At 43.6% G+C, this 13,359-nt stretch overlaps 1 protein-coding gene across 2 annotated transcripts in view; it reads left to right on the plus strand.

Moving 5' to 3' along the window:
• The window catches only part of ZNF438 (zinc finger protein 438), a 185,027-nt gene that overhangs the window by 140,506 nt on the left and 31,162 nt on the right, over nucleotides 1–13,359 (plus strand). For both annotated transcript variants that reach the window (XM_045290102.1, XM_045290101.1), the window contains one exon: nucleotides 11,064–11,131. In XM_045290102.1, coding sequence (XP_045146037.1) covers nucleotides 11,095–11,131 — 37 coding nt within the window. In that variant the 5' untranslated portion in view covers nucleotides 11,064–11,094. The remainder of the gene's footprint in view (nucleotides 1–11,063; nucleotides 11,132–13,359) is intronic.

The raw sequence follows: 13,359 nt of genomic DNA on the forward strand, positions 1-13,359 counted from the left end.
CATGGGTAGGAAATCCCTTTGCAGGTCTGCACATGGCTTCCCAGACTTTGTTGGCCTCAAAAACTCACACCGAGTCCACTCCGACTCAAGACAACCCTGCAGGACAGAGCTGAACTGCCCCTGTGTGTTTCTGAGATTCTAACGCTTGACGAGATGGGAAAGCCCCAACGCGCTCCCTGGGAGAGGCTGGTGCTCTCAAACTGCCGGCCTGGGAGATCACAGCCCAACACATAACCACGATGCCATGGCCCCCTTCTGGGGGGGGGGGGGGGATGACTGAACTGTCATCTCTAGATTCACGTGACTCTGGTTCTGGTCTCAGACTTAAAATCCGTGGGACTGTCACCTTGTCTTGCTTTGAAATCAAGAGCCACCAGATGACAGTACAACAAAAACAAAGCGACGGCTTCAGTGGACTCGGCCCAGTCAACAAGGAGTTAATAACATTATCTCAGTATACAGAGAAGTCTTACAAGTCACCTGAGTAAGACATCAAAAGTCTCTCTCTCTCTCTCTCTCTCTCTATCTATATATATATGCTTCAAATTTCCCTGTCATTTATCATATCATGACATTTGTCTGAATGGCAGCGTGTCAGTCTGGTGATGAATGACGTGTTTATCTCCGAGGATGTAAGTCCCTGGAAATAAGCTAGATTGACATGCACATTTCCCTTCTGTGGCTGGTGCTCACATTCGCACACTGGCACACACCGGGGCATAGATTTACACACATGCCCACATCACGGTGAGCATTAATACGTTCCTTGAGCAAAGAGCAGATGACCTCCTGTGATTCTCTAAGGTTTCCTCAACTGGAAATAATGACAGTTTGGTCTTTCGAATACAACGAAGCTGTCACTTTACCCAAGTAGCCCATTTTCCATCAGCTCAGCATGTAAACCAAAAGTAAGAGTTAGCATATGAAGATGTTTTATAACGCATATTGTATTAGATCTTACAGTAATTGATGGCATTAGCTATTACATTCCTTGTTTTTTCTTCCTTTTTGATAGAATGTTCTACTTATTATTCTTCGCAGTCTTTATTATTGAGTGAATTTTCTATTTTAGCTATCAAGATATTGGTGAGACTATAAAACTTGTTTTGATAAGGATACTCCTTTTGAAATACAGTATTCCAAAGCAATTAAAATAAAAACATTTTATTATTGTCTTAATATTAAACAAAGGTCATATATCTTTTCATTGGGGAAACTTGTCTTGTTGTTAGGATGTTGATGGTTCTTGTTGGTTCTTGATGGTTCAAGTTGGTTCTGATTCATACTGACCCAAAATACAGCAGACCAAACTATTGCCCGGTCGTGCCATCCTCACAATTGTTCTGTTTGTGCCCGGGTTGCGGCCATCGCGTCAGTCCACCTTGTTGAGACCTTCCCCCTTTTTGCTCCCCCTCCCCCGGCCAAGCACGTTGTCCTTCTCCAGGAACTGGCCGCTCCTGAGAACATGTCCAAAGTACAGGAGGTGGAATCCAAGGAGCACTCTGGCTGCACTTCTTCCCAGACAAATTTGTTTGTCCTTTTAGCCGTCTGTGGTCCTTTCAATAATCTTCACCAGCACCACAACTCAAATGCACCCATGATGCCTTGGTGCTTCTCATTCCATGTCCAACTTTCAAATGCACCGGAGGCGATTGGAAATGCCATGGCTTGGACCACCCGCACCTTAGTCCTCCTGAAGCCGCACCTTAGTCCTGCTGACGCCGCACCTTAGTCCTCCTGACGCCACACCTTAGTCCTGCTGACGTCTTTGTTCTTCCACGTTTGAAAGACGTTTTGTGCGGCAGGTTTGCCCGATGTAAACCCTTTGGGTTCTTTACAACTACTTCCATGAAGATTAGTTGTTGATCACAGCAAAATGCAATCCTTCACAACTTCACTCTTTTTTTCTGTCTTTCCGTGTGTCGTCTATTGTAAGAACTTGTCCAGTTGTAAGAATTTGGGGGTTGTTTTGTTTTGTTTTTCATTGAGTTGCAAGTCATACTGAAGGCTACAGCCCTTGATCTTCAAATCCTCTGCTTGTTTCAACAAGTAAGGTTGTGTGGTCTTGCGTATTTTGGTCTTGCATATGAACAAATCTTAGTTTGTGAATCAGCCTTTCTCCGATCCAAATACCAAGTTCTTCATACAGTCCAAATAGGATTATTTGTTTGCCATACAGCTTGAATAAGTATGGTGGAAGGATGTCATTCCAGCTTAACACCTTTCCTGGTTTTAAAACATGCCGTGTTCCCTTTTTCTGTTCAGATGTCTTTTGGAATTCCCATTCTTCTCAATGTGATCCATGATGTGTTGTGATCCACACAGTTGGATGCCTTTGCATAGTCCATAAAACACAAATAAGCATCTCTCTGGTATACTCTGCATTCAGTTAATATTTAACAGATGTCAACAACTGTAGTATTAAGTTAAATTGTGAAGGATGGGTAAGGGGAGCCAGCCCCCACCAGCTGCTACTACTACCCACGGGTTCAGTAATGCACAATTGTACAGTTGAGATATATAAGTATTATATTAAAGTCATCAAGAGCATGAGAGATACAATAATGCAGTTGGACACATTACATGGTAGCATTGTTCACCTCAGCCCAGCTTGGTGGTCCACGTGGAGAGAGGGGGAAGGGAAGGAGGGCAAGGGAATGAGGGAGAGAGGGGAGTGACCTGGGCACGCAACCAGGGGGGAGAGCGTTTCTATTGCTGACCCACACCTATACAGTGAACCCTCGCCACTTGGCGCTTCGACTTCCGTGGCTTCACTCTATCGCGGTTTTTGGGTAACAGTGCATGCTCTGTCATTACTGCCACTGATTGGCTCATACTGTACATGCTTGATGCCATAAATAATATAATAAATAATAAATGATAATTGTAACATCCAAAATGTTTTACTGTATTTTCCCTTTTTCGTTTAATAAATTGGGTAATACGAGTGTAATGGTGACTAAAGGGTGTTTTTTCATGTCCTCTATGCGCTAACTACGAAAATATTTGATTTACAAATAAGGAATCCTACTTCACGGAATTTCATTTATCACGGTAGGGTCTAGAACCGATTAACCGCGATAAACGAGGGTTCTCTGTATATCTTTTGGGGGCATGCCAGCCCAGTAATTACAGGTAGAGACATACGTCACAGGTAGGGGCTGCACTATAGGTTACACATTAATGAGGGGGTGGTCTCTGGGTCTCCATAGGAACCATTATCAGTAGGTTGAAAACTCCGCCTACAGGAACCTGTCCATTGTCCCCAGAGGCAGGGAGCAGGGCCCACTGCAGTTTGGCAATTGATTGCCCTCAGGGGGGGAATGCCTGTGCATCTGACCTCCCCCCACAAACAATGATATCTCTTGTGTTACATTCTCTTCTGAATCCATATCAATTTCTGGTAGCTGTCGCTGTACTCCTGTCACTGTTTTTGAATTATCTTCAGCAAAATTTAACTTGCATGTGATATCTGTTCCATAATTTTCACATTCTGTTGGCTCAACTTTCTTTGGCATGCACACAACTATTGAGCTCTTTCAGTAAGTTGGCCAGGTAGCTGTCTTCCAAATGTTTTGACATAGAAAAGTGAGTGTTTATAGTACTTCTTCAGCTTGCTGAAACATTTCAATAGATATTCTGTCAATTCTTGAAACCTTGTTATTTTTTAATAATGCCTTCAGAGCAACTTCAGTACATTACTAAGAAAAAGCTTAGTAATATAAACTTTAAAAAGAAAGTAAATAGTTATTGAATCCTCCACTCAGAAATCATCTAATTTAATGTTGCTAGTTTTCCCTAGCATAGGTATTTTTAAATGAACCAATCTGCTCTGTAACCAATCTCTTTCATATAAAAATCTACCATAACTCAAAAGAGTTAAAAGGAATGAAAATAGAATCGCATTTGCCACTGCTCATTATAGCATTATTCATGATATCTGAAAAGTGGAAATAATCCCAATGTCCACCAACAAATGAATGGATAAGCAAAACATAGCACAAGGGGGCTTCATAAATTTGTGTAAAAATTAAAAGATAATGTTTCCTCCCCGCTCCCACTACCATGACTCGAATTCGATATTGCAAGTCTGGCTAGACCAGAGGAGGTACACTGGTACAGATGGGAACTGAAAATACAGGGAATCCAGGACGGATGAGCCCTATAGGACCAGTGGTGTGAGTGGCAAAACAGGGAGGGTAAAGGGAGAATGGGTAGCAAAGAGGGAACCGATTACATGGAACTGTGTGTGACCTCCTCCCTGGGGGACAGACAACCGAAAAGTGGATGAAGGGAGACGTCGGACAGGGCAAGATATGACAAAATACCCATTTATAAACTATCAAGGGCTCATGTGGGAGGGGGGAGCGGGGAGGGAGGGGAAAAATGAGGACCTAATGTCGGGGGTTTAAATGGAGAGAAAATGTTTTGAGAAACGATGTACAAATGCGCTTTACACAATTGATGTGTGTATGGATTGGGATAACAGTTGTATGAGCCCCTAATAAAATGTTAAAAAAATATAATGGAATTTCCACAGACTTTTTGAAGCCCCTTATGTATACATACAGTGGACTTTTCCTCAGTCATAGCTGTTATTGTTGCTAGATGCCATCGAGTTGGATCAGACCCATAATAGCCCTGTGCACAATGGCACGGAACACTGTCTGGTCCTGCGCCATCCTCACAATTGCTCCTAAGCTTGAGCCTGTTGTTTGTTGCAGCCATGGTTGTCAGTCCATCTTGTTGAGATGGACTTCCTCTTTTATACTGTCCCTCTACTTTACAAACAGGATGTCCTCCAGAGACTGGTCTCTCCTGACAACCTGCCCAAAGTCTGTAAGACAAAGTCTCGCCATCCTTGCTTCTAAGGAACACTCCGGCCGAACTTCTTCCAAGCCCGATTTGTTTGTACTGTCAGTATTCTTCACCAGCACCACAATCAAGTACACTGACTCTCCCTCAGCCACAGAGGAATGAAATCCTGATACAACATGCATGAAACTGAAAAACATCATGCTGAGAGGAATGAGTCAGTAACTGTGGTAGTGGCATGAGGGCTCTGTGTGATGTCTGACTTAACTAGGTGGAAGGAGATGTCAGCCCAAGACATACCTCGGCCGTCATTTCTGCTTTACCAATGTTGACACCAACAGTCCCGCCCAAGGCACCCTGCTTCTATGTAATCCATTAAAATGGACACATACAACTCTCACACAACGCTCAGAACGATCGGGGAAGCTAACAGATTACAGTTCGGGATCAGAAATATTTGGGATACAGTCCTTTAGTTTTGTTGTAGGGCTTCTGTTCAGCCATGCCCAGAGCCAGCCCACTCTCTGGTCCTTGGCCTCTCAGGAATGTGGTCCTTTGGCCTCTGCCTGGCCCTGTCCTTAGCCTGCAGGTGCTTAGCTCTAACGGCCATGGGTCAGCAAACGTAATTCCTAGACTTCGTGCCTGGAGGCACCTCACTCCAGCAAGGGAACCTGTTGGGCAAAGTTACTCTGCCGTACCCCCTCCATGGGCCACGAAGCCCACTGCTCCAGCTCTTGGTCATGCCACCTCTCCTCTGCCACTTCTCTGGTGTCCCAGCTCTGACTTCTGGATCAAGGGGTGCAGCATGCAAGAAGACACGCCCCACTTCTGACTCCTCTTTCTGGATGGTAGTGAATGCCCCCATCGCTGCCTCTGATGTGCTCAGTTTACATCTAGCAGGATGGCAGAGTTGACCGATCCCATTGTTAGAGCTGTCTATATCCTACTTGCCTGGTTCCCACCCACTCGTTTGGTGAGCGTTGCGGAGACTGTGTCTGAACGAGCCCGATCAAATAATTCACTGCACCACAGTCGCAGAAGAGACCATTACTGAGTGACCTCAGTTACATAAATCAGGCAAGTAGATAGAAACCAGACCATTTTAGTGGTTATCAGGGCCGAAAGGGAAGGGGAAAGAGGGAATGATTATACAGGCAGCCCGGAGTTCTGTGTTCATGGTGGTAGGATAATTGGAATAATTGAGAAGGGGATAATGATAGTGTACAATATGTAGACTATCATGGGATATCACTGAATTATACATGCAGAAATTATTAAACTGGCAAACACTTTGTTATGTGTATTTTACCTAAATAAAGGCTCAAAATATTTATTGCAAAAGTACTCCCCAAGGAGTTTGTATCAGTTATACTCCTACACGTAGTAAATGAGTATACACTTTTCCTCAGACTTTGCCTAGTGTTAGGGGCTTTTTTATTGCTAATTAACAGGCCAAGTAATTTTATATTAAATTTTGTATTTCTATATTAGTGTGGTTGAACAATCTAAAAATTACTAGTTTAAAGTCATTTGCTAATTTCTGTGGTGGAGTGTTTTCTCATTCTTCTTAAGGAGTGCTGGCTGCCCTGTAGGGTAAGTGCTGAACTGCTAACTGCAAGGTTGGTGGTTCAAACCCACTAGCCATCCCGTGGGAGACACTGGAATTTATTTCATATCAGACAGTAAGATTCATATCTAATATGCCTTTACTGTATCCAGAGTACACAGTAGCACCTCAAAGTCAGTACTTGGTTAATAAATGAATGGGTTCTATATGCCTATTGGAGGAACAGTGGGTTACAAAATAGGCTGCATACCACAAGATCAGAAGTTCAAAACCACTAGCAGCTCCTCAAGAGAGAGAGAGAGATGAGGCTTTCTACTCTTGTTAAAAAAAAAAGAAGAAAAGTTACAGTCTCAGAAACCCAAGGGGGCAGTTCTACCCTGCCCTATGGGGTCACTAGGAGTCATAATCAGTTCAATGTAAGTGAGGGTTTTTTTTTTTTCTTCTTTCTTTTTTTTTAATATGCCGATTGTAAGTGTTCAATTTTCTCCCCAATATTGCCTTTGACTTTTTAACAGCTGTACTATATTGACTTTCAGGAAATTGCACACTATTAAAGTGCAACGTGATAACTTCTGATATGTGTGTACATCCTAGAAACCATTAGCACAATCAACATTATCTCTCGTATCCTTTATCTCTAATGGATCGATGTCTGTCTGCTCCGTGTGCTTATTCCCATCTCTTCCTTTCAGCCCTCCTTGTCTCCCTGACCCCAGGCAGCTATTGTCTTGATTTCTATAGAGTTTCTGGATAGTTCACATTCTTCTAAAATATGATAGAAGTGGGATCACACACTATGAACTCTTTTTACACCTGGCATCTCCCTTAGAGTATAATGTAGTTCAGATTCATTCAGAGTGCAGTGTGGATCGATAGTTTGATCTTTTACATTGCCTAATAGTAGTGTATTGTATGGGTATGGCTTATTTATCCATGCACCTATTGATAGACATTTGAGTTGTTTCTGATTCGGGGTTACTACACATAAAGCTGCTATGACTATCTTTGGTGTAAGTGTTTGTATGGCTATATGCTTGCTCTTCCCTTAAGACTAATCTCCAGCACGGGATTAGCCAGATCATATGGTAAGTACATCTTTAACTTCTTAAGAAAATGCCAAACTGTTTTTCAAAATGTTTGTACCATGTACATTTCTCTTAGCAATGTATAGTGAGTCTTGGTGGGGCAGTGGTTCAGCACTCAGCTATTCACCAAGAGGTCAGAGGTTTAACCCCAGCAGCTGCTCCAAGGGAGAAAGATGCTGCAGTCTGCTTCTGTAAAGATGGATCACCTTGGAAACCTTTGAGACCATTGGACTCTGTCCTGTCATGTCACTGTGAATTCAACTCTACCTATAGGAATGTGTTTGGGGGGGTTTAACAGTGTGTAATCCTCATCAACACTTAGTATAGTTAGTTTTTTGCCGCTATTTTTGTTTTGTTCTAATGGGTACCTAATGATAACCCTCATTTTAATTTGCATTTCCCAAATAACATACAATCTTGAGCACCTTCTCATGTCTTCCTTTGTGCGCTGTGTCTGTTTTTGTGAAGTGTCTGTTCACATCCTTGGCCTATTTCGTAATTGGGTGGTTTATTTTCTTAGTGAGTTTTACAAGTCCTCTCTTTATTCTGGATGCAGTTTTTTTTTTTAAATCATGGACACTATTTACAAGCATGTTCTCCATCACTGTGGTTGTCCTTTCCTTTTCTGAACCGTGTCGCCGTTTGAAGAGTAAACCTTCTTAACAGTCCACTTCTTGGCATGTGCTTTTGCTAAGATGACTTTGCTTAAGGCAGGTCAACGTGGTTTCTTTGAGGACATTTTTGAATATGTGTTTATGCAAGGGGACTTGTCATCGAAAAATGCAGTGAGACGATCACGGAGTTCCCCAGGAACTTGTTGCAGTCGTGTCATGTATGCTGTGACGTAGGGCTCAGCCTTTCGCTCGCTTGTTTTTGCTGTATGTTGGGCTGGCTTTTGTTTTGATTTGGCTTTGGCTTTTTATTTTTATTTTGGCAAATGTGTCCGATCACCTCAGTGTCTCTTGGAGAGACTGCCCTTCCTCTACTGACTTCGCTTTGCAATTTCATCCACCTGTATGTATCTTGTTGTTGCCACACATTTCTCTTTTACCTATGTGATAAGCCCCCATATCACGTTGTTATTATTTATTTAAATAGTTAATCAGGTAAAGAAATTTAAACATTAAGAAAAATAAGTTGTATACTTTCCATGTAGTTCTAATTCCCAGTATTCATTCTCTATAGCGATCTGTATTACTACCTGCTCATATCACATATACTCTGTCTGAAGAAATAGCCTTTCACGTTTCTTATATTGTGCTGGGCTCGTGATGAAGTCTTTCCGCTGTGTCTGTACAAAACCATCTTCATTTTGTCTGTCTTTTTTCTTTTTCTGGGCATAGAAGTCTAGATTGACAACTGTTGTGGGGTTGGGTGTTTTGCTATTGTTGTTACTGCTTTTTTCTTCTTTCTTTCTTTAAAAATGTTGTCCCATGATCTTCTCAAGTTGCATTGTTTCCAACGAGACGTCTGTGGTCGTCCGAGGCAGTCTCCTGCCGTGTGTTCTGTTGCTGTTCCCCAACTGTCTGGGATTTTCTTTCATCAGGGGCCTGGAGCAGTCCTCTCCTAGCGTCCCTTGCTGCAGTTTCTTCATGCTTCTTGTGCTTTGGTTGCGCTGGGCATTTTGCATCCGTCTGTGTATAGCTCACCCCATTTGGGGGAAAAGTCTGCCCTTGTTTCTTCCTGTGATTCTTGGACCCTTCCGTTCCTCCCCTCCCCATCACGAGTGTGTGAGAGGGCTGAACGGTCACCGACACTGCGCTTCGTTCTGGAGAGTTTCTGCTGCAACACCTTCCGGGAACTAGTGTTTTCTCAGTGATGCATATTTATTATGACACCAATCCATTCCAGGGTAGTTTTCATGGTCTTCATTGTAGTTTCAACTCTGGTGGCTTTATTAGGGTCTATGTTATCTTGTTTACCTTTGCACTCTTTAAACTTCAAAATAGCATTCTACACCCACTGTCTGTACATGCTTGTTTTAACATCTGTATCAGTTTGGGATCAATTTTGGTTCATTACATATCTAACTGAGAGTCACATTTCTTGCTTTTCTTGCTTAATCATTATTATTGCAAGAGAGACATTATGAACTTCGTTGGGTGGTAGATTTTGTAAAAAACATTTTTCTACAAATCTTCTTGAGCTTTGTTCTAGTGCACAGTTAAGATCGTCCTTTGGGTTTTGCTTGTAAGACTTGTTGAGTGAAACAACGCCAGCAGTCAAGACAAGACCTTCTGTGTCCACGACCCGTTGCCTTGTGCATTACAGGGTTGTTCAGTCAGGATAATGGGAACAGGCACTATTCAGAGCCTGGTGTGAGTATAGAACACGGGATTTTTCCTTGCCCCTGGGTCATTTCCTCGCTTGCCTGAGCTAGTTAGAACCCAGGGGAACCCGCCTGGGGAACCCTGTCATTGTGTTTGCTACTCTCTCCTCCGGAACTGGGATTCTCCACCAAGGCCCTTCCTCCCGGCATGACATGATATGGCTCTCCTCACTCCTTTCCTCTTATTAGAAACCAGTCTTTTGTAACCTGGTGTCCAAAAAAAAAAGTAAAATCAAACTCCCTGCCATAGAGCCCATGCTGACTCACAGTGACCCCATAGGACGGGGTAGAACTGCTCCTGTGAGTTTTCCAAAACTGTTGACTGCACTCGGGAGTTGAAAGCCCTGTCTTTCTTGGAGTGCCCACTGGTTTCGAACTGCAGACCTTGCAGTTAGCAGCCCACTGTGTAGCCCAGTACGCCCTCGGGGTTCACAGGCAATTTGGAAGATAGTTAAAATTGGGGGAGGGCGCTGGGGAACACCATTAATTCCATCGGCCCTCAGCCACTAGCCAAAAGGTCAGGGGTTCAAACCCACCAGCTACTCCTCAGGACAAATGTCCTAGTGATCTGCTCGGGCCAGCATGACTCTGCCATCCAAGGTGACAGTGAGTCAAGATCAATGTGACAGCACCCAACAGCAGTGCATTCCGACAGCCAGCCCAGTGACAATGAGCATTCTAGTTGTGCTGTGACTTTCCCCTCCTTTGTGTGTAGCTGTAACCCTCGTGTGGGGGCTATGTGGTGTGTGTATCCAATGCACTGTATTTTCAACAGTGTCACAGTGCTATACACTCTGCACGATGACCTTGAATGACCACGCTGTATTTCATCAGGTGACGGTATGATTCGTGCATTACCTTTTATCATATTCCTTAAACATTTCCATTATTTCATCCTAAACAGACTATTGGAAACCTAATTCTCAAGCAGGGAATTTTGGGGGAAACGGGTTTGCCTCATTGCATGTTTTCCTCATTCTTTGAAGGCAGAGATGCAGGTAAGGTCCACTGGCAAAATGTCATTGCATCCTGATACAAAGCCATTTCCGGAGATACCGTAAAATCCTGTGGAGAAAGATGCAAAGACAACAAGAAGTATTTGAATAGCTCGACTCATTTCTTATTGTTCATATTGTTATAAATAGAAAGACTTAAAAATTAGACCCACAAGCAGCTTAAAAATTGTAGTAAAGAAATGTCTTTTACTATCCATTAACCTGGCATCTCAAACATTTGCTAATTATTATTTGTCCTTGATTATTTTTAGGAAAGGTACTATTCAAGTCAAATCCTTCATAATGCAGAATTCTTTATCAGTCCCACTGAAAGATCAAGGTAAGATGAGCCATGCTGAGTAATAATAGTAATATGTATGTTATAAAATATCCACTAGTCATACCGTGACAAATTCCTTGGAACTGAGAACAAAAACTTAGACAGTAAAATGTGTTTCCTTCTCAGCACTCTGTATCTATGGACTCCTGGGTGTAAGGTAACATCTCATTTGTAGCCGGAGAGCTGCTTCAGCAAGAGCATCTCAGTCATTGCAACATCCTTAGAGCCCAGCTCATTAGCTAGCAACTAGCTGGCCATTAGGTAAATGCCAAATAGGTTGGCAGATTATTGACATCTGCTGAGACAAAATGAGGGTGCTTTTTAGTAAACATACACACACATAGGTTTACATGTGTGTAGATATACATGCATAAGGAGCCCTGGTGGCGTAACAGTTCCACGTTGGGTTGCGAATGGCAAGGTCAGCGGTTCGAAACCACCAGCCGCTCCACAGGAGAAAGACAAGACTTTCCACTCTCATAAAGAGCTTCAGCTCGCAGCCCCCAGGGCAGTTCTACCCTGTTGTGTAGGGTCGGCACCATCTCAATGGCAGTAGGTTTGGTTTGGGTTGTTGTCTATGTAGTCATCGTTATATCTGTACTTAGAAGATACTTCCTTTCATGTTTATTTGACCTGTTCCTTCCTACACTCACTGACAAAGAAACAGACAGGAAGAATCATTTCCCCTCCGTGTGACTTTTTCTCTCTCTCTTTTAAGAAAGTCATGATTAGTTAACAGGAGCTTCCTGGAGCTTTCCCAAAAGCAGTCTACAGGTGGAGGTAGGGCCCCTTCTGAGTAAGGAATAATTCAATTCTTCTGCCTGTTTAGTGCACACGTTTACATTTAGGGGGAATTCCAACCTTTCCCCTGGATCCATCTCTTCTCCATGAGGAAGGCGGAGAAGCTCTGGGGTGTATGTGAGAAAGGTGATGTCTTTAAAGGTACAAAGGTAGTCTATCTTAGTGATGGGTTTTAGCTAGAACCCACTGCCACTGAGTTCATTCCAACTCGGAGACACCCCATAAGACAGAGGAGAGCTGCCCCTTTAAGTTTCCAAGACTAATAACCTCTACCAGAGCAGACAGCCTCCTCTTTCTCCCTTGGAGCAATCGATGGATTAGAACTGCGGACCACGCAACTAGCAGCTCATTGCACATAACTGACTACGCCACCAGGGATGGGATTTTCTAGAAAGATCCTTCCTTAACTTGAGCTAACATACTCTTATCTCTCTACCAATGAGAATGAAAGATTGTGTGCTTACTTATCAAAATCCTGGGATTGGGGTGAGTGTGAAACTCAGTTTTACTACGTAACTGCTTAAGTACATCATTGACCTCTTAAAGTCTCAGCGTCCTTGTCGGCATATAAACTGAAGACAGTAACTCGCGATTTATAGGATTTTGTAGTGATTAAAGGAGACAATGTATGTAAATTGGCCAGCATATTACTGACAATGTGGTAGGACTTTACAAGGTGATAGGTGACTGCTGTTCCTCGTGGATCTCCTAACTGTCTGGGCAGTCTTCATCATCAGAGGTTGATGTGGGGAGGGAGGGAGGCATGGGCTACCTCTCCCTTGAGATGGCTGTTGGCCACGCATGATCTGAGGGGACACACAGGAAGGGAAGTCCGCAGAGATCAAACCCTGCGGCTCGATTCACATCCAGTCGTGGGGCGAGAGGACAGTAAGAGTTGAGAGCCACACAAGAGTTAGCCTGTCACCGTAGGGCAAGAAAGGAGATGGGAACAAGAACAGGGGCGCCGGGGAGGCAACCTTGAACTAGAACTACAGAGCTTGCACTGTCCTCCAGGAGATCAGTTCAGTAGCAGGAGACCGACCGCGGACTTGGAAATTCCGTGGCCTGGCTGCTACCAATATGTTTCCTTAGAAGGCAGAGCCGTGCAATGGCTCTAGTGTCAGGAGCATGAGAGTCTTTCCCAGATCTGCTTCCATTGGGACAAGTTACTCTCTCCCTGAGTTTCTGCTTCTCCATCAGTAAAGCAAGGATCGCTGGGCGATCCTTTCCAGCTCTAAAAGAGCATAGGTTTTTGTAAGTGGTGAAGCCGTGAGCTGCGTGGCTTCTGGCCAGTGTAGGGATGCATGTCCCCATTCACACCCCTTTCCTGCTTTGCATCCTTATCCAGACTCGCTCTGTTTGATGCTTGCAGCTGCCTCTCTGAGCTACTGTATGCGTGTATGCTCTGAGCTACTGTATGCGTGTAT

The sequence above is a fragment of the Echinops telfairi genome, unplaced genomic scaffold, assembly GCF_000313985.2.
Source record: "Echinops telfairi isolate 266 unplaced genomic scaffold, ASM31398v2 ScPeMD7_31;HRSCAF=116, whole genome shotgun sequence".
Taxonomy (NCBI): Eukaryota; Metazoa; Chordata; class Mammalia; order Afrosoricida; family Tenrecidae; genus Echinops; species Echinops telfairi.